This window comes from Panthera pardus, unplaced genomic scaffold, assembly GCF_024362965.1.
Source record: "Panthera pardus isolate Hobbes unplaced genomic scaffold, ASM2436296v1 HiC_scaffold_24, whole genome shotgun sequence".
In the NCBI taxonomy this organism is placed as follows: domain Eukaryota; kingdom Metazoa; phylum Chordata; class Mammalia; order Carnivora; family Felidae; genus Panthera; species Panthera pardus.
Window position 1 is genome coordinate 41,298,523 of NW_026526810.1, and position 27,042 is coordinate 41,325,564.

The 27,042-nt window shown below is 39.1% G+C and overlaps 1 protein-coding gene across 5 annotated transcripts in view; it reads left to right on the top strand.

The window, feature by feature from the left end:
• NEDD4 (NEDD4 E3 ubiquitin protein ligase) overlaps window positions 1-21,032 on the top strand; it is a 136,543-nt gene extending 115,511 nt beyond the window's left edge. For all 5 annotated transcript variants that reach the window (XM_019442025.2, XM_019442027.2, XM_019442028.2 and 2 more), the window contains 15 exons: window positions 2,252-2,332; window positions 2,554-2,608; window positions 2,702-2,760; window positions 3,808-3,873; window positions 7,687-7,916; window positions 8,860-8,981; window positions 9,075-9,145; window positions 10,609-10,704; window positions 11,036-11,109; window positions 11,445-11,505; window positions 14,267-14,326; window positions 14,409-14,516; window positions 15,134-15,230; window positions 18,326-18,398; window positions 18,905-21,032. In XM_019442025.2, the coding sequence (XP_019297570.1) occupies window positions 2,252-2,332; window positions 2,554-2,608; window positions 2,702-2,760; window positions 3,808-3,873; window positions 7,687-7,916; window positions 8,860-8,981; window positions 9,075-9,145; window positions 10,609-10,704; window positions 11,036-11,109; window positions 11,445-11,505; window positions 14,267-14,326; window positions 14,409-14,516; window positions 15,134-15,230; window positions 18,326-18,398; window positions 18,905-19,007 (1,356 nt within the window). In that variant the 3' untranslated portion in view covers window positions 19,008-21,032. The remainder of the gene's footprint in view (window positions 1-2,251; window positions 2,333-2,553; window positions 2,609-2,701; window positions 2,761-3,807; window positions 3,874-7,686; window positions 7,917-8,859; window positions 8,982-9,074; window positions 9,146-10,608; window positions 10,705-11,035; window positions 11,110-11,444; window positions 11,506-14,266; window positions 14,327-14,408; window positions 14,517-15,133; window positions 15,231-18,325; window positions 18,399-18,904) is intronic.
• The last annotated feature ends 6,010 nt before the right edge of the window (window positions 21,033-27,042 follow it).

A 27,042-nucleotide genomic window follows, 5' to 3' on the forward strand; every position in this document is an offset into this window, starting at 1 on the left:
TCCTTGGGGAATTAAATTTCTCCCCAAGAAAACCTTGGGGAGGCTAGGTAGAATAGTAGTTTTATTTGAAGATAAGCCTTAAAGTTTTATTGCAGTTGGTTCACCACTAATAGAAAACTTACGGAAAATCAGGAACAGATGACTAGATTTTGGTTAATTTACTTAAAAGACCCAAGTACCTTAATGAAACTAAAATATTTTAATAAATTATGTAATAAAATCATATTAAAACAATAATGTATATAAATTAACCCAAACAAATTGAATTTTGTTCTTTTTTCAGCAATTTGAATTGACTTTAATAACCTTTTTGAGCTTACCTTCCTAGCTTGAAAAAAATATTAATAAATTAACACTGACAGACAGGTGCCAAAAAGCATGCTCAGGGCCTCAGAAATAACACGTGGTTTAGTTTAATGCCTCTTTAATTCAGCAGTTATTATTTAGAGAAGAACCCTATGTAGTGACACAATCCCTAAAGAGTAGGGCAAAGTACTCTGGATGGTTTCTGTGATGGAGGTGAAGCTTTAACACTGATCCTACTCTGAGATCTGAGAACTGAATATTGTATCCTGGGAATGATAGGTTTTCTTTCTTTCTTTTTCTTTCTTTCTTTTCTTTCTTTCTTTCTTTCTTTCTTTCTTTCTTTCTACTTTTTAATTTTTTTAAATATAATTTATTGTCAAATTGGTTTCCATACAACACCCAGTGCTCATCCCAAAAGATGCCCTCCTCAATGCCCATCACCCACTTTCCCCTCTCCCCCACCCCCCATCAACCCTCAGATTGTTCTCAGTATTTAAGGGTCTCTTATGGTTTGCCTCCTTCCCTCTCTGTAACTTTTTTTTACCCCTTCTCCTCCCCCCTGGTCTTCTGTTGAGTTTCTCAGGATCCACATATGAGTGAAAACATGTAGTATCTGTCTTTCTCTGCCTGACTTATTTCACTTAGCGTGATACTCTCCAGTTCCATCCACGTTGCTACAAAAGGCCATATTTCATTCTTTCTCGTTGCTAAGTAGTATTCCATTGTATATACAAACCACATCTTCTTTATCCATTCATCAGTTGATGGACATTTAGGCTCTTTCCATAATTTGGCTATTGTTGAAAGTGCTACTATAAACATTGGGGTACAAGTGCCCCTATGCATCAGCGCTCCTGTATCCCTTGGGTAAATTCCTAGCAGTGCTATTGCTGAGTCATAGGGTAGATCTATTTTTAATTTTTTTGAGGAACCTCCACACTGATTTCCAGATTGGCTGCACCAGTTTGCATTCCCACCAACAGTACAAGAGGATTGCCATTTCTCCACATCCTCGCCAACATCTGTTTTTCCTGAGCTGTTAATTTTAGCCACTCTGACTGGCGTGAGATGATATCTCAGTGTGGTTTTGATTTGTATTTCCCTGATAAGGAGCAACGTTGAGCATCTTTTCACGTGCCTGTTGGCCATCTGGATGTCTTCTTTAAAAAAGTGTCTATTCATGTCTTCTGCCCATTTCTTCACTGGATTATTTGTTTTTTGGGTGTGGAGTTTGGTGAGTTCTTTATAGATTTTGGATACTAGCCCTTTGTCTGATATGTCATTTGCAAATATTTTTTCCTATTCCGTTGGTTGCCTTTTGTTTTGTTGATTGTTTCCTTTGCAGTGCAGAAGCTTTTTATCTTCATGAGGTCCCAAAAGCTCATTTTTGCTTTTAATTCCCTTGCCTTTGGAGATGTGTCAAGTAAAAAATTGCTGCGGCTGAGGTCAGAGAGGTTTTATCCTGCTTTCTCCTCTAGGGTTTTTGTGGTTTCCTGTCTCACATTCAGGTGTTTCATCCATTTTGAGTTTATTTTTGTGAATGGTATAAGAAAGTGGTCTAGTTTCAATCTTCTGCATGTTGCTGTCCAGTTCTCCCAGCACCATTTGTTAAAGAGACTGTCCTTTTTCCATTGGCTATTCTTTCCTGCTTTGTCAAAGATTAGTTGGCCATACTTTTGTGGGTCCAATTCTGGAGTCTCTATTCTATTCCATTGGTCTATGTGTCTGTTTTTGTGCCAATACCATGCTGTCTTGATTACAGCTTTGTAATGATAGGCTAAACTATCATTTCACAGATGCAGCAAACGAAGTAAAAGTAGACTTTTAAAAGAGAATATCTTAAATATCAATTGGCATTAGAAAATATATTAACAGATTGACTTCCTTGATTTTAAAATTTGTGTGTGTGTGTGTGTTGTTTTCTTTATTTACTCTACAAAAAAAGGAAGATCCAAGACTGAAAATTCCAGCTCATCTGAGAGGAAAGACATCACTTGATTCTTCCAACGATCTGGGGCCTTTACCTGTAAGTTTGTAGAACTGCTAGCCATCTAACTTGGCTGTCTCCAGTGTTTCGTATTTTGGAATACAGTAGTTCTTTCACAACTATAAGTAATGTTATTTTAAAGTGTTGATGCCTTCTATGAAGAATGGAATATGGAAATTAACTGTGTAACCAATGCTGTTTTTTTGCCCATACATCTAAAACCCTTTTCTAAAATAATTGAAATACATTCTTCATTATAGCCAGGATGGGAAGAAAGAACTCATACAGATGGAAGAATCTTCTATATTAATCACAGTATGTGCAATAGGATTTTTTATTACATTATTTTTTGTAGTATTGAATGTTGCACAAGTTAATAAACAACATGTTTTTTCTCACCTTCTTCAGATATAAAAAGAACACAATGGGAAGATCCCCGGTTGCAGAATGTAGCAATAACTGGACCAGTAAGTCTCTTTATATGGGTATGCTCTGATGGGATTGTCCTCTCACCTGTCTTTTCAAGGGTGAATGGTCAAGGACATAATCCTACAGACTTTGAGAGGAAAACACGTCTGCAATTCTGTCCTCTCCCACCACCCCCACTCCAGGTTTCAATGGTTTGAAAAGAGGTATAAACTCATTGTCCTTACCCTTTCAATACACTTAGGAGACTAGTGAGGAGACTAGGTAGTCAAATGCCAAGGCAGTCGGCCCCTGTCCTCAGGCTGGTACTTGCCACTGCCTGAAAGAGAATGTTGGCAATCCTCAGCAGATCAGAGAGGAGCCAAGAATGTGCCAGGGGAGAAAGTAGACAGCACCCTACCAACTCCAAAGGCGTGTCTTGAACTTTTTGGTAGAAATTACTGTAAACACTGGCATATAAAATACTTACATTTAAGTATAAATATTATTGTGTATGATGTTTATACTGCTCTTCAGTCAGTTTAATGATAAGAGAGTCATTTTCTTCTTTTATATAGCTACTTATTCCATTTTTAGTTTTGAGATCTTCATTATTTTCTAGTTCACAAAAACAAGTGAAATTGAATATCCTGTTCTTTCAGACTACTCTTTAGTCTCCATGTTTAGTCTTTTTAAATAATGGGTAAAAAAGGCAACTCCTCAGAGTTCAAGGAAAAAGTACATTTTTCAAATTGTTCCCTTAATGGAGAAATCACTTTGAAGGTCTCTTTAGAAATGGAAATTTTCATTTCTAATATTTCTCTACTTGGAAGAAATTTCCTGTTTCTGGCTTTTTGCATTTCAAGAATATTGCATGATGAAAATTACAGCCGTGGGAATTGCTGAATACAATTTAATCTTAAACAGAGAAATTAAAATTTTTAAAGTTTTGTATTTGTTTTTCTGCAAATTAAACTTTTTCTTTCCAAATATTCTCTTTTAATGCCTTTAACTTATGTTCATAAAATATCCAGAGGGGAACTTTTAAAATTGTTCCAGAATAAAAACAACCTAAACCTTTTTTATTTTTCCAAAATTTTCAACTCAAGGCAGTGCCCTACTCCAGGGATTACAAAAGAAAGTATGAGTTCTTCCGAAGAAAGTTGAAGAAGCAGGTTAGTTATATTTATATTGAGTTCTTGGGAATGATTGTTCTGTACACTGAAAGTGTGGGACATGCACTTTTAAAAGTAAAAATAGAGAATTTATTCTCTATTTTAACAACTTTGAATAGTTTCTTATGTGGAAAGCTTGCTTTTTCTTGACTACTCAATGTTACATGTCATTAGAGACCACAATTATATTGTGTTTCCTTATTTTTCAAGATATCTTGTAATATAGAACAATAGTATTAAAGTTTGCTCTTAAAGAGCTCTAACCTGGTTTCCTAGTGGGATTTGTGGAGCTTGGGATTCAATCTGAGCAAGAGCAGTTCAGGAGATGATCCCGCAGCCTGGTCTCTGATTGTGTAGGAGGGCTCTCTAGATTCCTTTTCTGCTTGGACTGTTGTTTTCCAGTGACAGTTATTCATTCCCTACAACTTCAAATACAACCTACCTCTTCAAAATTTGAAAATACAACTGTGATTGAAACAGTGCTCTTGTTGCTGGTCTCCTTCTGCTTATCAGATGTGTTTAGTATACTTTTTTTTTCCATCACTACAAATTTAATATTTGGAACTAAACTCATCATCTGCCCATCTATTTCATTTCTGTTGGTGATGACCGTTTTGTAATGCCTTTCTAATTGGCTCATACTTTTCCCCTTTCCCTGCAGTTTAGGAATACTGCCACTAGGTGGCTATATTGGGTTACACTTTCTTGTGTTCTAAGCCGGAAGCCTGCTTTTCCAAAGATTCAAGATGGTGGGTCTGCTACAACAGATTTTTTCATCCAAAACTTAACAAAGAATGAAATATAATAGTTGTTTAGTGAAAATATTTTGTGTCTTAATTAAAGCCTAAAACATCAGCAACTTTTTAAACTCATCTTCAATACTGACTGTGTAAAAATTCCTCTGGAAATTTGTCTTCTGCTTCTTAAAATTCTTTGGGATATTAAGACTGTTGATCTATTGGTCTGGTAAATATTTTCACTCTTAATGAAAATGTGCTGATAGAATAGAAGCTCTAGCTTCTCCACTTGCCACTCTGAACTCTTTCAAATATATTACAGTATCTAACTGTTGATGTCTTCCAGGCAGCAGGAGATATGGAACAAAGCCTTCATAAACAGGTCACAGAACACAGAAACCACAATGAAAGCAGTAATACTTATTAGGCTCTCACTGCATATCAGACATTCTTCTTAGCAATTTACATGTATTCATGTAAAATCTATACTAACTGTATAAGGAAGGGACTGTTATTATCACATTTTGTAGGTGACTAAACTGAGGCACAGAGAGATTTGGTAATGTGATCAAGTCCCATGGTAATTAGTGGCAAAGCCAGACAAGTGGTCTAGCTCCACAGTTCGTGTGCTTGATCAAAATTACATATATTGGTGATTAAGAGAGAAAGTTACCCAGAATGCAACAAAGGCATATAAAGAGATAAAAACATGAAAGAAAGGTTAAGAAACATGGAGTTATTCCAGAAGGAGAGACTCAAGAGCATGAGGAAGAGTCTAAGAACCTGCATCCTTAGTTTATCAAAAAGTCCCTAGTAGGATTTAAAAAATAAAATTCGTATCAGACACGTTACAGCAAAAGAGCAGAACACAAAACAAATAAAAATGTTTAAAAACTATCGCTGCAAAGCCCTGAGTTGTCTTTAACTTTTTCCTCTTACCATCTCGTTAGTTAGGAACAAGGGTGGCTAATCATTATTGAGCTCACCACGCGCCAGATACCAACTAAGCACATGAAATGCATTATCCCATTAAGTTCTGAAACAGCTCCATGGGATGACTATTATTATTGTCCCAACTTACAGATGAGGAAATTAATCCTAGAAAAGATATGTGAAATGGAGCTGGGATTTGAACACCAGACCCTGACCCCAGAATCCACACTCTGGTCCACTACTCAGCCCAAACAGGGAAGTTGCTCCTCCTGCCGTCTGTCTCTTCCATTGCCCTCCCTCTCTCACAGGGTCTGTTTCAGGGTCCTTAACTGATTGGTGTGCCTCTTCTCTCTCCTTTTATTTTACCCCCCCAAAATTTTTTTTTTTAAGTTTATTTTGAGAGACAGCACACAAGCTGGAGTGAGGGAGAGGTAGAGGGATGTGGAGAGAAAGAATCCCAAGCAGGTTCCACTCTGTCAGTGTAGAGCCCACTGTAGGGCTTGAACTCACAAACTGTGAGATCATGACCTGAGCTGAAATCAAGAGTCCAATGCTTAGCCCACTGAGCTACCCAGGCACCCATTGTCTCTCCTTTTAAAACCACCCTCTACTCCACCCCGTCAGCCTCTGAGAACAATCTGATCTTGCAACCCCCTGCTCAGCAGTTGTCCCAGTCAGCACCCCTGCTTCCTACACTCTGACCCCAGGTGACTTTTCACCTTCTCTTCTCACTGCAACCCCTTCCCTCCTTTCTGCTCCCTCTCGCTGTTAAATACATGAGACTTCCCTGTGTGCTCTTCCCTTGGCCTGCTGCTCCTCAGGCCTTCCCTCCGTCTCCCTCTCCCTCTAGTCAGGACTTGCTCTTAAAGCCTCCTGGATCACCTCCCTTGCAATTAATATAGCTCAGTCTTTTAGGTCCCACCAAACATGGCTTATATCTTTATTATTAGCAGTTTTCTTACTCTTCCAAGTCTCAGGATTAGTAACATTTACATTTGTTTCTCACACGCAAACTGGATTATAAACTCCTTGAGGAAGGAACCATATCTTATACCACATTTTTATTCTTTTTACCTCCCATCCCCATTACCATAGCTACATAGCATGCGGTCTGGCCCAGAGCATGCGGCTGCCCAAGAGCAGTCCCTCAGTAAATGCTAGGCTGCACAGATGCCTAGTGTCTAATCTAAAAGTGTTTTCCTCCAATATTGCCTTTATTTTTAAGTGCGTAAGCAGCAGAGGAAACTGCCTATATTATGCTCATATTGCTTATAAAAACTGCCTATATTACTATGTTTCTGTAGGGCTTTCCATTTTCCCTAAACATCTTAAGAGTGAAATTGATTTTTTTTCCATTAGAATAAACTCTCTTGCCTTTTTTTGAAGTGACAAAATTTTCTCTTATGGGTTTCCACTTGCACATTGTTCACAAAGCACTCAAGAGTGAAATATTCATATATCTTTTTATAAAATTTACAGTAAGATCTGCCTAAAAGCATAGTTATCTACATTTGTCACATAAGAAAAGGACATACAAAAAAATCAATGAGACAGCAGAGACTTGAGAGCTAAGACTTTCTTAACTTCTGTCTTCAGTTTCTTCATCTATAAAATGGAGATCATATTAATAGCTTCTTCATTGTGTTGTTATGAGGAGTAAATGAGTTCACCCATTAAAATGCTGGGAACCATGCCTGGGACAGTCTGTAAATGTTAGTGCCTATTAATGAGTGTGGCAGGAGAGGCTCCAAGGAAGAAAGGTGGAGGTTGGGAAAAACCCTGAACCAACGGGCAGGCAGCAAATAGCAGGCATTGGCTAGACTGTAGGTCGCAGGATGGTATTGGAACTTAATATAGAAACGACTGCTCATGAAATGCCTTCATTGTGAGCATTATTGCCACTATCAGTAACTGCCTCTTCCAGTATAAAAATCAAAAGTCTATATTGTTATGTAATTAGAGAAAAATGTGTGAATTCTTTTATACCATAAAGGAAATATGAGGCGATATTCCTAGTCATGTGTTCCCTAATAAAGGGTCTTGGGCACAAGGTAGAACACAATGATTTTATTTCCATGAGAAATAAATTTGCCATCATGTTGAATTGATTTAAAGCATACGTCTGTCTTCTCTGGGTTTTCAGAATGACATTCCAAACAAATTTGAAATGAAACTTCGCCGTGCAACTGTCCTTGAGGACTCTTACCGGAGAATTATGGGTGTCAAGAGAGCAGATTTTCTCAAGGCTAGACTGTGGATTGAGTTCGATGGTGAAAAGGGATTAGATTATGGAGGAGTGGCCAGAGAATGGTTCTTCTTGATCTCAAAGGAAATGTTTAACCCTTATTATGGGTTGTTTGAATATTCTGCTACGTAAGTATCTTCACAATAACTGTATTCACAATGACAGGAAAAAAAATCACCTGGGTGGCTCAGTCGGTTGAGCATCCAACTCTTGATTTCAGCTCAGGTCATAATCCTGGGGTCATGGGATAGAAGAGCCCCGCATCAGGCTCTGCACTGTAGGTGGAGCCTGCTTGGGATTCTCCCTCTCTCTCTGCTCCCCTCCCCTGCTCGCTTCTCTCTCTCCTCCTCTCCCCTGCTCACGCCCTCCTTAAAATATAATTAAAAAAAAAAAATGAAAGTAACAAAGACGTTCTATGATGCAAGGAAATGTGTGTTACAATGTGCCAGAAAGGGGAGACTATAACTAATGTTGTTTCAGAAATAACTCTGTAAAAAACTGTGGTAAAATATGCATAACATGAGATTTACCATTTTAACCATTTTAAGTGTGCAGTTTAGCAGCATTAAGCACCTTCACAAGGTTGTGCAATTGTCACCACCATCCATCTCCTGAATTTTCTCATCATCCCAGACTGAAACTGTACCCATTAAACACTAATTCCCTTGTTCCCTGGAAGTCACCATTCTGCCTCTGTGTGAATTTGACTACTCTAGTTACTTCATTTAAGTGGAATCATACAGTATTTTTCCTTTTGTAACTGACTTATTTCATCAGCATAATGTATTTAAGGTTCATCCACAGCATAGCATATTTTCTTTCTTTTCGAGGCCCATTACATGAGAGGAATACCACATTTTGTGTATCCATTCTTCTATTGATGAACATTTGGGTTGTTTCCACCCTTTGACAGAAATGACTATTTTTAAAACCATTAAATCCAGTGGTCTAATGTGGTTCTAATAGAAGTAAACAACTCCAAAAAGAGAGAGCTAATTTATAATTATTTGTCATATTAAAATTTTTATATGAAGTGTGGAGAGGAGCATTTAAATGTGGCTGTCTTTACAGGGATAATTATACCCTGCAGATAAATCCAAACTCTGGATTGTGTAATGAGGATCACCTCTCTTACTTCAAGTTTATTGGCCGGGTAGCGGGAATGGCAGTTTATCATGGCAAACTGTTGGATGGTTAGTATTAAGCATAAAACTTTTTTTTAAGTAAAGTTATCTTATTTCTTTCATTTGGTAATCATTTTTCAATATATTTTATTTTTTTGAAAGGTTTTTTCATCCGCCCATTTTACAAGATGATGCTACACAAACCAATAACACTTCATGATATGGAATCAGTGGTATGTCCTTTTCACTTATAATGTGGAGAAAGTATGATTTAACAAGCAACTGGTTATTTTAAAGTTAGAATTTAATGATGAAATTAAGATTATCGTGTTCTAAATTATAAACACATATTTTCCCCAGCATTCTGTTATGAAAATTTTCTAACACATAATAAAAGTTTAAAAATTTTACAGTGGACAGGGGCACCTGGGTGGCTCAATTGGTTGAGCATCTGACTTCGGCTCAGGTCATGATTTCATGTTTCCTGAGTTTGAGCCCCACATCAGGCTCACTGCTGTCAGCTCAGAGCCTGCTTGATATCCTCTGTCCCCTCTCTCTCCCCCCCTCCCCCACTTAAGCGCTCTCTCTCTCTCTTTCTCTCTCTCTCTCAAAATAAATATTTAAAAAAAATTTTATAGTGGACATATGTGCTCCACCGCCAAGATTCCATACTTGGCTTATTTTATTACATATCTATCCATCAGTTCCCCCATGTGTCCATCAATCCATCTTTTTTTGTTTTTTGATGCATTTCAAATAGTGTTACAATATCAGTAACTTCTCCCTAATTACTTCAATGTGCTATATACAACAAGTTTATGTATTTCTTGCATCAACATTTGAATTGTGATCTTTTATGATAAATGGCGTATATTTTCAAAATGGCAGTCCTTGTGGTTAGGCCACTATAAAGAAATGGAAACCTAAGGATTAAAGCCCTGACTATAGCCTTGCTACCTGTACTGAATAGCCTCATATACTGTGTGTACACATGGATTCCAAGATCTCTTCTTGGGTACCAAGTACATTTTTGATTCCTTTCTTAGGATACCTTATCAAGGTGGATGGTGTAATTCCTTATGACTCATAAGATTTTGGTTATTTGAGTTGTCTAATTGAGGTTCTGTATTTAATTTGAGGTTTTTCTTTAACTTGGGCCGGGTATGCATAACAACTTGCTCATAGCTTCTTAAACAGACTCTCAATTGGCCATATGAGAAAGGTGCTAAGTGCTCCTGGGTATCCATGGAAGTTAGCACTCATCAGAAAACCATTTTATTTGACGCTTCAACTGGATAATAAAATCTGTACCTCCACTGCTGCTACACAGAAATAGATTTTCAAACTTTCAAACTGGGCATCACTCAGAGGCACCTGGATGGCTCAGATGGTTAAGCGTCTGACTCTCGATTTCGGCTCAGGTCATGATCTCATGGTTTGTGAGTTTGAGCCCTGCATTGGGCTCTATGCTGACAGTGCAGAGGTTGCTTGGGATTCTCTCTCCCTCCCTCTCTCTCTGCTCATGCTCTCTCTCTCTAGTTACTGCATTCTTTTTATATCATGTGTGTATAGGAAAAGATGTCCTACTGACTTTTCATCTTTTGTCCAAGTATTCAGACCCTCAGCATACTTTGTTTCCAGGTTCATGGGTTTTCTTGTTATGTACAAATTTTAAATATGCAATTTCCTCATCTAGGATAGTGAGTATTACAATTCACTAAGATGGATTCTTGAAAATGATCCAACAGAACTGGACCTCAGGTTTGTCATAGATGAAGAACTTTTTGGACAGGTTTGTAAATTTTGATTAATTAAAATGGTACATAAATTTTGCAACAACTGTTATAACTCAAGTTTAGAAGTTAAATAATTCATATTCTGAACACATTTCTGTGCTCTGTTTTTAAATTTATTTTCCAGTAACAAAAGCTGTCTCAGCAAGAATTTCTGCTTTCTTTGACATTTGACTCATTCCATGTTTATTTTAGTAAAACTAATATTTTAAGTTTTCTTAGCTTGTGAATGGATTTAATTTAAAACACTGTGTTTCTGGTATAACTATGATATGTATATTTTATTTTTTTCACTAAAATAACATATCAAGATATCATGCTTAATTTCAGACACATCAACATGAGTTGAAAATTGGTGGATCCGAAATTGTTGTCACCAACAAGAACAAAAAGGAATATATTTAGTAAGTATTTTGTTAGTAAGTATTTTATTATATTTAATAAATACTTTACTGGAAATAACTTTGTAGTTCTTTGTGGGAAGACCTTTTGTATCTTCTTTCTCTTTCTTCCTTCATCACCAGAGTCTCAGTGTTCTTTTTTCTCTTTCTATTACAATGCCATATTATCCATTCATAATCACTTTTTTGCCTTGGGCTTACCTAGCCTTTATTTATTTATTTATTTATTTATTTATTTATTTATTTATTTATTTATTTTGTTTCCAGCTGGAATAAATATATCTTAAATTTTTTCCTTGGTTCATGTGAAAAAAATGAAATGTTTTGTTTCTTTTTAGTCTTGTAATACAGTGGCGATTTGTAAACCGAATCCAGAAGCAAATGGCTGCTTTTAAAGAGGTATTCATTTACTTTCGTTTGTTCTTCTGTAATTTTAAAGTAAAATTCAGAAGTTTCAAGTATTGGGGCCCACCATGTCTGGGAAGAATTAATAGATGACTGGCTTTTAAAAATAATTTTTCATTATATTTTTATATTAAAAATATTAAAATGGACAGATGTTCAGTGTTAAAACTCAGTCATTGAAGAAGTGCATACAGTTAACATTGACAATCCCCCTTCATGTCAGTCCCCACTTCTCATCTTTTTCCAGTCATGACTGCTGCACCTTAAGCAATCTTAGGTGAATAAGAGTCAAGAGTGGGGAGTAGGGAGGGGCACCTGGGTGACTCAGTCAGTTAAGCCTCTGACTTCAGCTCAGGTCAGGATCTCATGGTTTTTGAGTTCGAACCCCATATCAGGCTCTGCGGTGACAGCATGGAACCTGCTTTGGATCTTCCCTCTCTCTCTCTCTGCTCCTCCCCTGCTCGCACTCTCTCTCTCTCTCAAACATTAAAAAAAAAAAAAAAGACTGCTGTAGGGATAATGGAATATGCCACCTATTTTCCTACACGGGATCACACTATACATGTTGGTTTGTGACTTGCTTTCTTCTCTTATCAAATATTTATTGGAGATCCTTACATGTCAAGATGCATAACTACCCTTCCTTGTGCTTGGGGTGCATTTTATTCATAATGTAAATTCGTAAGTTATTTAAATTTCCCCCATTGGTGGACATTTAGGCTATTGTCAGTGCACTCATTTCTTAAACTAACTTAAAATCTTCTGTTACATATTCATCAAGTACTTTTTTAATTTATTCAGTATCGAGCACTCACTATGTATGTGGTGCTGCACAAGGCAGAAAGACATAGGTCCTGCTTTAGAGGGCAGCGCATCTGGAGTGAAGTGGACAGAGGCAAGCTTGAAGTGCTTGGTAAGCACAGGGAAGAGCTGGAAAAGGGAAAGAGGAGGTGCAGGAAGGGATAGGGAAGGCCTAGAGGACCTGGCCAGCCGCACAGAAGAAGGCAATGTGTTCTAAACACAACGAATGGCACATGTAGTCTGGCAATAAGACAGACTGTGCACATGTTAGAGAAAATGCCAGCAATTCAAACACTGTTGAGGTGATGCAGGAGGTAGAACTAAGCTGGAAAGCTGAGCAATAGCAGGTTATGAAGGGTCTCTTTGCTAAACTGAAAACAGATGGAATTTGGGGTTTTTGTGGAAGGCGAATGAGGGGAAGGAAGGTGGCATTAAAGGCTGTTCTCCAGTAAAACAGCAGGATTCAATTTACATTTTAGACCATTCTGGAAGTGGTGGGTAGTGAGTTAGAGATGGGTGAGACTAGCAGCAGGGCCAGATGGGAAGGTGCTACGGGGATCCAGGTGAGAAAAAGGAAGTCAGGAGCTAAGGTGGTGTGGTAAGATAGCCGTGTGTGTATTTGAATGGCATTCCAAAGGGACAACTGGAGCTTAGTGTGCTTTAAAGGATGGAGATCTGGGGGGCAGCATGGATTTGGGAATCATCTGCTTATGTGCACTGGAGCTGTGGACTAGGTAAGGCGGGAAATTGGAAAGAATGGTAAGAACAGCGAAAGTAGATGGCCACCGTGGAGATGTGGGAACACCAACATTGAAGGAATGAGCAGTAGAAAAGGAGACTTCGGAGCACCTGGGTAGCTCAGTCAGTTAAGCGACAGACTCTTGATCTCAGCTCAGGTCGCGATCAAGCCCCAGCTCTGTCAACACAAAGCCTTCTTGGGATTCTCTCTCTCCCTTCTCTATACCCCTCTCCTGTTTACACGCTCTCTCACCCTCTCTCTCTCTCTCAAAATAAATACACTTAAAAAAACACACACAGCAATATCTGGGTCATAACCCTGGACCTGGAGACTAATTCAGTTGGACCAGACATTGCTTTAAGAAAAAGAAAAAGGAAAGGAAACTTTGAAGGAAATTAGCAAATGCAGACAGAGGCACAAGAGAAAAACCACCAACAGCAGGCAAAGTTTCAAGAACAGAGGTGTGTTCGACAATATCATAGTGTGGATAAGTCAAATAAGATACAGAACTAGAAAGTGTTTATCAGAGTTAGCCCCAGAGCTGTCTTTGACTCTTTCCAGCACAGCTTCAGGGAAGCAGTGGCGGGCAGGTCAGATAGCAGTGGGTGGAGGCAGGGACAAGGGTGAGCGGGTGGGTTCAGTAATGTGTAATAACTTGGCAGTAAGGAGAAGAAAGACGGGTTTGCTTTTTTGTTGTATTTTTAAGGTAGATAGGCTTAAATAAATGTAAATGCATAAGGAGTGAGATAATAAAGGGAAGGAGGTTTAGTGAAATGAGCCCCTTGGGGAAGCAAATAAAGCACAGAGAGAAAGCAGTACCCGTCTCCACTGAGTGAGAAGGGGGCCACAATGGATTTTGGTGCTGGTTCGTACGTGGGAATGCAGAAGGCTGAGGGAATTCCATAAGCACCCCTATGTTCTCTTTCAAATAAAAATTATCTGCTGTAAAGAAGGGATGGAAGAGAAGGAAGCGGCTTGGGAAATGTGGGGAAGTTTCACAACAGCTGTTTTGAGGAATCAGTGAGAGAAAACAGACTGTGGACACATACATTTTCTTGCCAGTATTGAAATCTTGGTTAACTTAAGAAGCCATGGCTGGGTAGTGGTAGGGATCTCTGTGGATGTGGGATTTCTCCAGTAACAGCCCAGAAGCTGAAGTATAAGAATGAGGATCGACTCTGCTAACCAGGTTTTTAAATACATTCTTTCTACTAGGGATTTTTTGAACTAATACCACAGGATCTCATCAAAATTTTCGATGAAAACGAACTAGAGGTAAGAAACATTCTTACTTTAAAACAGGATTTTTATACTCATTATTTTTCTTGTCTACAGTTTGACTTTTCTTATTATGTAGCTTCTTATGTGTGGATTGGGAGATGTCGATGTGAATGACTGGAGAGAACACACAAAGTATAAAAATGGCTACAGTATGAACCATCAAGTGATACAGTGGTTTTGGAAGGTAATTGAAAGCTTCTGTTTCCATAAATTACTTTTCAATAGATTCAATCATGTTTAACCATACTAGTGGATTACACAGAGATAACATCGATGATGTTGTTTTGTATACGTCTACCTTCTGGGTGTAGTTCCAACCTCCATAGGTATTTATAGATAAGTAAGTGTTCAGAATGTAGTAAATGGCAGTAACAGCTGCAATGAGTGCTTAGTTCCTTATTAACTTAGAAACTGTTTGAGAGCACTTGTAATAACCTACAGTGTATTCTCTGGGACTCCTGCATGGCTCCTTTAAATGTGATTTTCCATCTAATAGAGAAATGTGTATGCAACTCAATAATATCAGTAAATGTAATTTTTAAAAAGCCGTGACTCACATCCAAGAAGATATTTTTGTCACTTCATTAGAAGACTGTGATCTCATTCTAACGAGGTACCATGTAGCCTTGGAAGTGAAGTTTTAGAAACTTTATAGTCACCCATAAACATAAATGTAACTAACAGAAAGGTGTACATTTAATAACTGATCATGAATACCAAAAATTCTGACAGCATTCTTCAGGATAGTTGTGTTACTTTTGTTCCAGTGATATTCCTAAATGCTGTTTTTATCTTATTCAGGCTGTTCTAATGATGGATTCAGAGAAAAGAATCCGATTACTCCAGTTTGTCACTGGCACATCTCGTGTGCCTATGAATGGGTTTGCGGAACTATATGGTAAGGATTTTCCATAGATCACTTAAAAATGGAGTGATGCCACTTGTCTTTTCATTGCTGATTAGTTTTCAAGCTTCTATCATTTATACAAACATTTAGCTTAGTAAAAAGAATTAAGATCCTTAGATGATTTAATCAGACACACTGAAGTACACCAGAAGATACGCACACCTTCTAATCAGATACCAAAGGAAAAAGCATACAATGACTCGAGTTACTTTCTACTTTTGAGTTTTATTTTATATTTTTAAAGTTTATTTATTTATTTGGAGGGGGGGAGGGACAGAAAGAGAGAGAGGGAGAAAGAGAATCCCAAGCAGGCTCGAACTCACGAACCATCAAATCATGACCTGAGCCAAAACCAAAAGTTGGACACTTAACCGACTGAGCTACACAGGTGCCCCTCCAACCTTGAATTTTAAATTTGATTCCCACTGTATGTTCCATCACATAAAAAGCATTGTCTGTAGGGTGATAATTTAGGGCAACATGTAACGTCCCACAGAATGTTAGTAAGTGTACAAAAAAAAAAAAATAAAGAGGGAAATACATTTGAGGGAAATACTAGACTAAACAAAGTTGAGTAGATTTCTTTGGGACTTGTTCAGAATCTTTACTATGAAAAAAAGGGGTTTCCAAAATGTATTTGATCATGGAATCCATGTGTATGTGCATTGGCATGTGTGATGTGCGTGGTTGTGTGTTGTGCCTGCCTCTGTGTGTGTGTGTGTGTGTGTGTGTGTGTGGTGCATGTATATGTGGTAGTGATTAGAGGGTAGAGAATCTCATGAAACTACTATTCCTCAGCTTTGTAGGAAATGGCAGGACTGGTGACAAGACTGCACATATCTTTCATATTCAAAATAGTTACTATAAAGTGAAATTCTGCAGATCCTATCAAACTGTTTTCCAGTTGATATATCTCATAGCACTAGAGGTGTGTTTTGTAAAAATAACTACTGGGGCACCTGGGTGGCCGAGTCGGTTGAGCATCCAACTCTCAATTTCAGCTCAGGTCATGATCTCACTGTTCATGGGTTCAAGCCTCATGTCAGGGTCTGTGCTGACAATGCAGAGCCTGCTTGGGATTCTTTCTCTCCATCTCTCTCTGCCCCTCCCCCCACCACTCTCCTCTCCCTCTCTCAAAAATAAATAAACATTTAAAAACCCTACTGTTTCTGATGTAGATCACCTTTTCTCAAATCAATGAATATCTATTTATTGGAATGACATTTACTTGCTTTTAAAGATTTTAAGAAGAATATCTTTCAGAGAAGGTATAGCTCAGATAGAGTCCCACTCAGAGCAACAACGAAGTTTAGAATTGTTCTGGGAATGACAAGTCAGAACTGCTGCGTCAGTAGTTACTGAGCTGAATTTTTCATGCAAAGAGAAAGCTGCCGCTGTCTGATGGGATCACTAACCCCCAGCCCCGTCCGTCTCCTCCTCAGCAAACCTGGTCTCCTTAAGCTTCACGTATATTTGTTTGCAGAACCCGTTAAGCACCTGCCACTTCCCCGCCTAGAGCTACCGCGCACCCTGAGAAGAATGGGGCTTTGCCCTAACCAGGACGCCCCTTCCTTGCCTAGTTAGATATCTTTGCATTTGTCTTTGCAGTGATTTCCCGTGACTTCCCTTCCTTTCTCTTTTCTTACACTTTAGCCAATTACAATAGGGAAAGATCAAGGCAGGACAAACACCCGCTTCCATGTCTAGCTCCACATCCCTCTTTTAGGCAGTCCAGGCCTACAGCCATCCACCAATTTCATGAATTGTTTGGAATTTGGGGGAAATATCCCACACATGGAGCCAGAGGTGGTTGATTAGAATATAACACAAATTCTTATGCACTTTCAGAAAGAAGTAGCAGTTGCTTCAAAATGTTAATATTATAATGCACTATCATCTAGCCAATTAAAAGTGTGTAAGGTTTATATCGGTTGACTTAGAGGAAATTTTTGCAATGGATTGTTAAGGTGAGAGAATCAAGAGGCAGGGAAATATATATTATTCCATGTTATGGAAAACAATGACTAAAGTACTGACATTTTAACTGTGAACATAATTGTGATGTATGGTGTGTATAAAGCAATACTTTTTGAGAAAACTAATATTGAGAATAGCCAATATTCTTAGTACTGCTTCTGGCAATTACACTCACACACATAATTGGATAGATTATAAGATATGGGGAAAAGTATGGAAGGTTTTACATGAGTTATTAACACTGATTACCTGGGTGGTTGGAGGATGCTGAGAATTGGGGAAAGGAAGAGCTAAGTGAAAACTTCAAAGAAAAAAAAATTTCTGAAAGTGTCCATGATAAAACAAAAATGTAGCATGGATAACATGATCACGTGCAAACAAAATTCCACATGCATGCACATGCACAAAAAGATTCATGATCTAATAAATCAGATTTAATAGTGGAATTTGAGGTTATTTTTATACCCTTCATTATATTTTTCTCTATTGCTTCAATTTTCTTGCCGTGAGATTATATAATCAGAAAAAAATAAAGCTTTTTTTAGTGGGACTGAAAAAAGAAAGAAAATAACTCATTTTCTCTTTGTACCTATGAAGGAGGTGGTATATGGAAACACAGAGCTAGGAAACAGCAAAAATACCACCAGACATACTACCTAGAGGCAGAGAGACACCGTGGCCATAGACGAGCTGATGGAGGGGAATCTTTATCTCCTGTCTGGACGATGAAGCCATCAAGTATAGGAGAGCCTTAATTTCTTACAAGTTTAAAGAAACTCGATTAGTTCTCTGCATGTTTAAGTACTACATTGGAAAAATGAGTTGTGAAATTCTAGGGATTCCTATAAAGAATAAATGAAACTAGGGGTGCCTGAGTGGCTCAGTTGTTAAGCGTCCAACTTCGGCTCAAGTCATGATCTCACGGTTCTTGAGTTCGAGCCCCGCATCAGGCTATGTGCTGACAGCTCAGAGCCAGGAGCCTGCTTCGGATTCTGTGTTACCTCTCTCTCTGCCCCTCCCCCATTCTCTCTCTCTCTCTCTCTCTCTCTCAAAAATAAATAAATAAATAAGAGAATGAGTGAAACCAGAGCAACCCTTCTTCCTTACAGGCTCAAATGGACCACAGTCATTTACAGTTGAACAGTGGGGTACCCCTGAAAAGCTGCCAAGAGCCCATACATGGTAAGTGGTTTCTTAAACACTTAGAGAATGAGTTTTCTGAGAGTAAAGCTCCCGTGACAGATAGTCTAGGTACAGAAGGTCTAGCCGCTCTGTGCTGCAGCAGCAGCAGCAGCAATGGAGGAAGCAGAAACACCAACCCAGGAACAGGTGTATCTTTGCCAGGTAGGCCTGGGCTTGAAGTCCAGGTAGGTGAACATTGGAGAGGCCGGTCTCAGCTGTTGACCATATATTGCCTCCCTTGCATGAAGGATGGGCCATCCCAAGAGAAGCTGGAACATTCCCTTTTGGAGATTAAAGTAGCAGATGAACCCAGACATTTGGAAGTCAAGGTGGTTTTGACAGGACACGACCAAGAATTCATGGGATGAGTGCATGGCTACAGTCCAGTCCTGTATCTTCCTTCTCCCCAGTGATAAAACCTCTTCCAGCATTGTTGAGCATGTCATGAGTAGCACCATTACTTTTGGTCTGTCAGCGTGGTAACCATTCCCTCTCTGTTCTTTCAGCTTTAATCGCTTGGACTTGCCACCCTATGAATCATTTGAAGAATTATGGGATAAACTTCAGATGGCAATTGAGAACACTCAGGGTTTTGATGGTGTTGATTAGATTCCAAATAACAATCTGGAGTGTTTCACTGCCTCTTTTGTATAAGCAAAATCTTGACTTATGGTTTTCCAGGGAACTACTAAACCTGGGCCATTGTTTCTTCCCAGAGAGTGGGGAAAAATCATATAAAAGCATACGAAAAAATAGTATGACAGCCTTACCATTATTTCATTCACTCTTAAATAATGTGTTGCATTTACACAGCTGTTTCTCTCTGTCTTTAGAGTTCACACTCTAGGATATAAGTCCTGTGTGCCTGAAATAGTGAGTTCTGTCCTTAACATTTACCTCTTTTACAGTATTGGCCAGGCAGTTGTTTCTTAAACTACTGAAATGATAACTGTGAAATATTTGTGATAAGTGTCATGTGTGAAAAGTGTGATGCTTTTTGAGAAGGAAAACTGAAATTTGGAAAAGAACACTTTACAATGGAGTAAACTGCAATATACTTAGTGCTGCCTGCAGCTCTTTATTATTTTGTAGACCTTCCTGCCGCACCTTAGCACCCAGATTTTTGGAAAACCCTTGGGAAATGTGTTACCTATACTTTTAGTCAACTGACTGACTTGCAAAAAACAAAAAATGTTTGCTTCTTTATTTTAAAAGTATTTGGCTTTTGTTAACATGTAGCTTTACTAAACAAGGTGGTTTGTAAGATACGTGAAGCAAGTTCAAATTTGCAGAACGTGAAGAGTATTAACTCCGTCGCCTTGCCTGTATATCCTCATGGTTCATCAGCATGGTCATCACTCCTTCGCGTTTAAGGGAAAAGAATTCCTTCTTCGAACATTAAACAAAAGCTCCACAGAGCAGTATTTCTAAGTATGCCTTGAAGAACTAAGTTAAGTGTATAGTACTTTTCTAGTCATTCTTTACACTTGCACAATTACGTAGTAAATCTATGTTTACAGGGTTTATTATGTTTACAGACTAAGCTAATTTCTATAGTTGCATTTTTATATTTTTAGTATTTCACTTTAGTCAAAAAACCAAATAATTTGTTAAAAATAACCAAAGAATAGTCATGATGCACAATTTGTATTAAATTTATTACCATATTTCTTATGCTTTTTAAAAATACTGTTTACTATGAAAATGATAACGTTTTACTCTAAATGCAAAACTCTTTAGGAAAAATGCTACAAGTAGGATCCTACTTTAACCAAATTGAAGTACGTAGACATCACGTGCATGCATTCAACAAATGTGTTACTGCATGCCTGCTGTGTGCTTGGCACTGTGCCGGGCCCTGGGGGTCAGGGCCGAGACCTTCAAAGATATCTAGCTCAGTCCTCACCTCAAGGAACTTATAGATGTGTAAATGAATTTTTAAACAATCAAAAGAGGGGTGAGAAGCAAAAGGCAAAAGGGAAAGTGTCCCAGGGCACCTGCAAAGATAAAGTGTGCCAAGACTGTATTTATATGTTTCATACGTATATTAGAAAGATTATACAGAAAGTGCTCTTGCAGAAAGCTCAACCCATTTCTCAATATGGTGTCTTGGTCATTTAGGAATAATTGTAAATATATGTTATGAATCTTCTTAAATACATATATATACTCCAAGAGTTGTAAAAGAGTGCTGCTGGTATTGGTTTCAGTTGGACAACACAATAGGTACAACTGTGACAGTAGCCAACCCACTTGCCAAATGCCTCTAGATCAGTGCACCCTGCGTTTTGTCTTCACCTGAGTTAACCAGCATTCAGGCAAGACTACCAGATATAGTGCGAGTTTTATCACTTAACAACTGTTTAAACTGAAGCAACTTACTTAACGTCTCTGGGCTCCTGTTCTTTCATCCGTCAAAGGAGAACAATCACACCCATCCTCATTGCCATGGAAGACTGTTGTCAGTTCCAGAGAGCTGTTTTGTAAAGTCTGATACAATCAGAAGATGCTTTGTGCTTTGTGTTGACCATCAGATTTTGTCAAATCAGGTGTGCACACTAGCTACACTCCCAAAGAAGAACCTCTTCATTTAAAAATAAAATGTCTGCTAATAAACAAAGAAGTAGGAACATCTCTGATAGTGTGTGTATATATGTTTATCTGTACATGGATCTTACCATCAGAATTCATTTTCTCCACATCAGCAAAATAATATTAATATGGGCCAATGCATTTTGAAATGTCCTCCTTATAGAGACCTTAATGTGAAAACTATTTTTGTTAAAACAGGATTTTACCACATGGTTGTTTAAATATCATTTCTGTGAACTATCATAGCAGATAGGAGCTTGAGAAAATACAAAGCGTGCTTTTCATCTGACTGATAATTCACTTGGATGATCCTGTAACTCCCATAAAGTGTTAATGACTCCCAAGGTGTCAATGAGACCAGACACTCCACCAGCTCCCAGCCACAGACCGTCTTCCCTTTCGTCTCCAGGTGTGGATTGATGGTCTGGAAGGACCTTGTATCAAGTGACACAGCCTCTCATCCCAGAAAGAAAAGTGTCTCAAATGCAATCTACAGCTGGAGAGTAAATAGGGTCATTTTCATAAAGCAAGGATGTTCTATTTTTCTAGAAATTATAAGCACATAATGTTAGCCTATATTTTCTCTGTAATCAAACTTTAACATAGACATAAAATTGTAATACAAATGCGTTTCATCCTAACTCAAATTTAAAATGGTATTTGTTTTCATTTTTTGATTTATAATGCTGAAATTATTCCACATAATTATCAAGTTAAACACAATTCGTTTTGATTATAAGCCATTTAACATTGTTTTAAAAATTCTTCTCATATGGTAAATATATATCAAGATTAATGTATCAAATTTATTGCATAAAGTATAAAATCATTTTTAAAAATCTTGATGCCACAAATAAAGTTCTATTCTAATAAAAACAAAAACTGTGATTCATTCTTAAATAGAAATGTCTCCAAGCCAGTATTCTGGGTCATATCTTCTGGTCTAGTCCTTTGCAGCACATATGGAATTCTCAAGAGCATCTTGAATTTGTATCTGATGGATTGGCATGATTATAAATTCATAACCGCAGATAATTTCCGCTTTACAAACAGGTCATTTTCCAAAAGTCTGGTTGTTAGTGAATGATCCAGAAGATAATATAATAACAAACTTACAAATGGACTGGATTCAGACAGGGTATTGCCCATTCAAGAAGCCAGGTTGTAACCGAACCATTATTTATAACCTTCTTTCCATGAAAGCAGGAGTTCAAGTATTAATTCAGAACCAAGTATCTTTTTCTCCTTCCTCTAGGCACCTGGAAGTTTCCCAGTTAGAAGGGAATCCCAAACTAATTCAAGCCAGCCCTGGGAACATACTGTTCCAGCCCCCTATTTGTGTGAAAATTCAGACTGTAGCTTTTAATCCTTGGGAGTCAGGCCACTGCCCTCTCCACTTCTGCCCCTTCAGGGCTAACCAGCTCGTCCTCAGTGAGCCCACACCACGCCTCCCTGTACAGGAAACCTTTGTTTTGCAGTCCATCAGGGGCAGACACATTCCTCTTATAAAGGACATTAAACTGAATGTTGGAATCTCAGGGCCTCACTATGAATAAAGGGCTCCAGGAGATTTGTGTGTATTTTTCTTGAAAGGTAAAGATTCACACTAACTTAGCTGCCTGTTTGGTTCTTCCAGTCCGCCTTTGCAGCCATCCTATGCAGGCCCTTCATCCTACACAGTGTTTCATCTCTAGTACACACGTCTGATCGGGTTACTCTGCCAAACAACCTCTGAAGGCTCCCCCAAACTGGAAGCATGAAGCACACCCCGTTGGCACAAAATGCAGGCTGATCTCAGCTTCATGTAAGAGAGTTCCACCTTCCCTCACAACCCACTCAGGCCTGTGTTGCCCCCAAACCAGGCCTCTCTCCAGCCCCTAATTACTGCAGCCTCCTCGCTGCTTGCTCTCCTGGCGTGCTTTCACCCCTCGTGTCCACTTGAGAATCACCCCCTTTAGACCAGTGGAAAGGTGCTGTGGCCTCAGCATTTGATATATGCTAGCATGAATGGCACTGTATTGCAATGCTTTGTTTTTACATAATTCTCTCCTACAAACTTTTGGGCAGCTTGAGGACAGAGATGATCTGGTATACATCTTTTTAATATGTGCATTTCCCCAAACAAATATTTGATGAATATTACAATCTGATAAATGCTACAGCCCCCATGTATTGAGCCCCTCCAGTATCTGTCCCTGGCACTGTGTGATAAAGTGCAGGAAGCTCTGTATTGAGGGGGACACTGGGAACTATACAAATACACATCCAGAGAGGGAGCTTGATTGCGATCCTGCTGAGCACTGGGGTCTACAGTAAACATTTACGTGGATCCCATTTAATCTTCATAAAAACTCAGTGAGGCAGGTTTTATAGGCTCAAGAAGGACAAGCAATTCACCTGAGGCCACACAGCTTGTAAACCTGGTGGATTATGACCCACAACAAAGTAAGAAAAGCTATGGGATCCCACAAACAAATCAGCATGCGTAGTAGTTTCCTACTGCTGCCTAACAAATTACCGCAAACTTAGCAACTAAAACCAACACCCATTCATCATCTCACTCCAGTAGGTCAGAAGTCCACATAGACTCAGTAGGTTCTCTACTTAGGACCTCACAAGGCCAAGACCAAACTGTCAACCAGCTGGGTTCTTGTGTGCTTCCACGATCCTTCAGTTTGTTGACAATATCCAATTCCTTGTGACTGTACATCTGAGGTCCCCATTTTCTCACTGGCTGTCAGCTGGGGGCCACTCTTAAATTCCAGATGCCACCTCTATCTTCAAGGCAGCAATGGTGTGTGGAAAATCTTCATTCTTGGAATCTCCCTGATGTCCTCTTCTGCCACCAGGTAGGGAAAGTTCTCTGCTTTTCAAGGCTCACTTGAGTAGATTAGGCTCGTCTGGATAATCTCCCCTTTTGAAAGCTGACTGTGCCATAGGCACAACAGAAGGAGTGAGAGCTTACCACATTCATAGGTTGCAGGGGTTGGGCACTTGAACTGTTGGGGGGCTATTACTGGAAATTTGGCCTCCCATATAAGGTAAAGGTGAAGAATAGCAAAGATTTATGGAGACACCACTTGAAAACTACTGAATATATCTAATTTTATACTGCGCAGTTCAGTTTTCCATTTGTTGTCAATGAAGTGCCAGATAGATAAACTAAATGCTAATATCAGCCCGTAGGATTTGACTTCAGCAGCTGTAAATTCACAAATCTTTGCTCTCAGGTAAGCCACCCATTTGTGTTTTTTTTTTTTTTCTTTCAGTGACATCAAGGTTAGATTGGCCTGAAATTAGATTCAGCTCATCCTTAGGAGCCTCCTTATTATATAAAGGGAAATAAAAAATCATAGCTGCTCTTTTTATTTGTTTGAACGGTTGGTATTCTTCCCAGTGAAATCGGCTTCAGGATGATGAGGTTAAGTGCGAATCAACTTAGAGCTGAGAAGGGAAGAAAGCTGTTCATAGCCCAGAGTTGCTGATCATTGGGACTTTAGGTCTCTGTAGAGAAGGGGAGGGGGTGCTGCAGACACCCTGGTGACAAGGTCCTGTGTAGTCACCCAGCTCTGGAGCAGAGGTATTTTTCTCCTTGGGACACTAACGAGAAATTAAAACCATAACTGTAGGTCCATGAGTATGCTCAGTCCATCATTTAGGTTCTGATTTACATTATCCTGTGAAAAATAACCAATTATTATGAAGGGAAACCCCATGACTTCTGAGAGTTGTTTTTTTTTTTAACACTCTTATTTTATTAATGAGAAACTCAGGCATATTCTCTCAAATTAAGGAGAGGTGATGAGAACAGTGAGCTAAGGATAATCCCAGTTTAAACAAACAGGATTTTCACTGATGCTAGACTTGAAAACTCGGTCCAGATTAATGACTTTGTTAATACTCAGTCACTGGGCCTTAACCCAAGTGTAGCATAAATATTCTTCCAGACTTGATGACAGTGAAATAGCTTATGTTTGGCCCTCCGAAGTGATGACCAACTTCTCAGTGATAAATGGGTAGTAGCCACCTGGGTTTGCTTTCATAGCATGGCTGTTTATTGTAATGGCGTAATGCTTGCGAATACATGTTAATGTTGTGCAATTCTAAGCTACAAGGAATTCTGTAATGTTTTATCCTTGCCTACTTCTTCAAAAAAAAAAAAAGTGTGAGAAGCAAAGACAACAAGCTCTGTTAACTCAGCCACTACTAGGACTCCGAATATCTGGGGTTGCTTCAGAGACTCAGTTGACATATCTCCCCGCTTTCCATCTGGGAACAATGTGAACCAAAACTTGGGATTTATTGTCAAGACCTCTAATTACTAATTTAACCATTGTCTGGGCAGGGAAAAGGGAACATGCAGCTTGCAAGCTTTTGGACTATTTAAGACCTTACCCGGAGCCAAAACCTAATCCAGCACTGTCCAATAGGAATATAGTACAGGGGCACCTATGTGACTTAGTCAGTTAAACGTCTGACTTTGGCTCAGGTCATGATCTCATGGTTTGTGAGACTGAGCCCTGAGTTGGGCTCTGTGCTGACAGTGCCAAAGCCTACTTTGGATTCTCTATCTCCCTCGCTCTCTGCCCCTCCCCCACTTGCATTCTGCCTCTCTCAAAAACAAATATAAACATTTTTTAAAAAGAAATACAATACAGGTGACCTGTATAATTTTAAATTTTCTAGTAGCACATTTTATTTATTTTTTTGAAGTTTATTATCTATTTTTGAGAGAGAGAGAGAGAGAGAGAGAGAGAGAGAGAGAGAAAGTGAAGGAGGGGCAGAAAGGGAGGGAGACAGAATCCCAAGCAGGCAAAGCCCAATGTAGGGCTCGAATCCACAAACCATGAGATCATGACCTGAGCCCAAGTCAAGATTCAGACCTGAGCCACACATGCACCCCATCTAGCACACATATTAAAAAGTAAAAAGAGATAAATGACTTTAATTGTAATAGTATATCTTATTTGACCCAATATAGAGAGAGGAATATTACCATTCCAGTGTGCAAGCAATATAAAATTGCTAGTGAGATATCTTTCATTTCTGGGTGCTAGGTCTTTGGAATGCAGTATATATTTTATGCTTTATGGCACATCTCAGTCCAGACTGGCCACGTTTCCAATAACCGTATGTGGCTACTTCTACCACTGGGCTCAATGGGCCTAGGTCATGCTTCCACACAACATACGGGAATTGAGAAGCAGCTAGAAGTGGCTCACCTGGTAATGTGCTAAATTAGCTTGCTTTCTCCAGGCAACTCCAGACACTTGGAAGAAGTTCCTCTAGGAGAGCTAAATGCTGAAAACAAAGCAACATCCTAGACAGTTGCTCTGTAGCCATTCCAAATTTTATATTTAGGAGCTTAAGAATGGTGGTCTGGTTGAAAGGGGAACTGTGTTCACCCTGTAAGCCCAATGTTTCCACTTAGATTATATGTTTAACAGGGATGACTTGGGAGAAATCTGATGCGGGTTATGGGGAAGGAGACTAAATCTCCACATCACAACCCAAGACTGCTTCCTAGTGCTGACATTGTCCTCTATGGTGTCCCGTATTGAAGGTCATGGAAGCTGTGGGCAGAAGCAAATATATGGGAATCGCTGGAAACCAGCATCCAGGGTGAAGTGCTACATCCAAGATCTTGGAAGATTGTCACCAGGACAGGGTGAAGGGGACAGGGAATGGGGTGGTTTATCAGGAAGAAATAGCCAGAAAGTTGGGGGTGGCAATAAGTTTGGACAACTGGGAAGATAAGGCTACTGCAGAAGAGGGAACTCCACGGGGTCTCAGGGGGTCACCTGGGAAAGATCTCCTTTGACATTGCAGGGAAGGCAGAGACTGTGGGAGAGACATCTGTTTGTTTTCTCTGGTGCAAGGAGAATAACAAAATGCGACCAGGAGGGCTAATAGACTGCAGATGGAGAACTTCTGGCTGAGAGCTCAGTCCAGCCAAAGGCTTTGAACTGGAACCAAACCTCTAATTTTCAGCAGTGCGTGTGGCCCATGAAAAAGAAAGAGTGAAATACAACAAGAGACTCACCAGAGATAA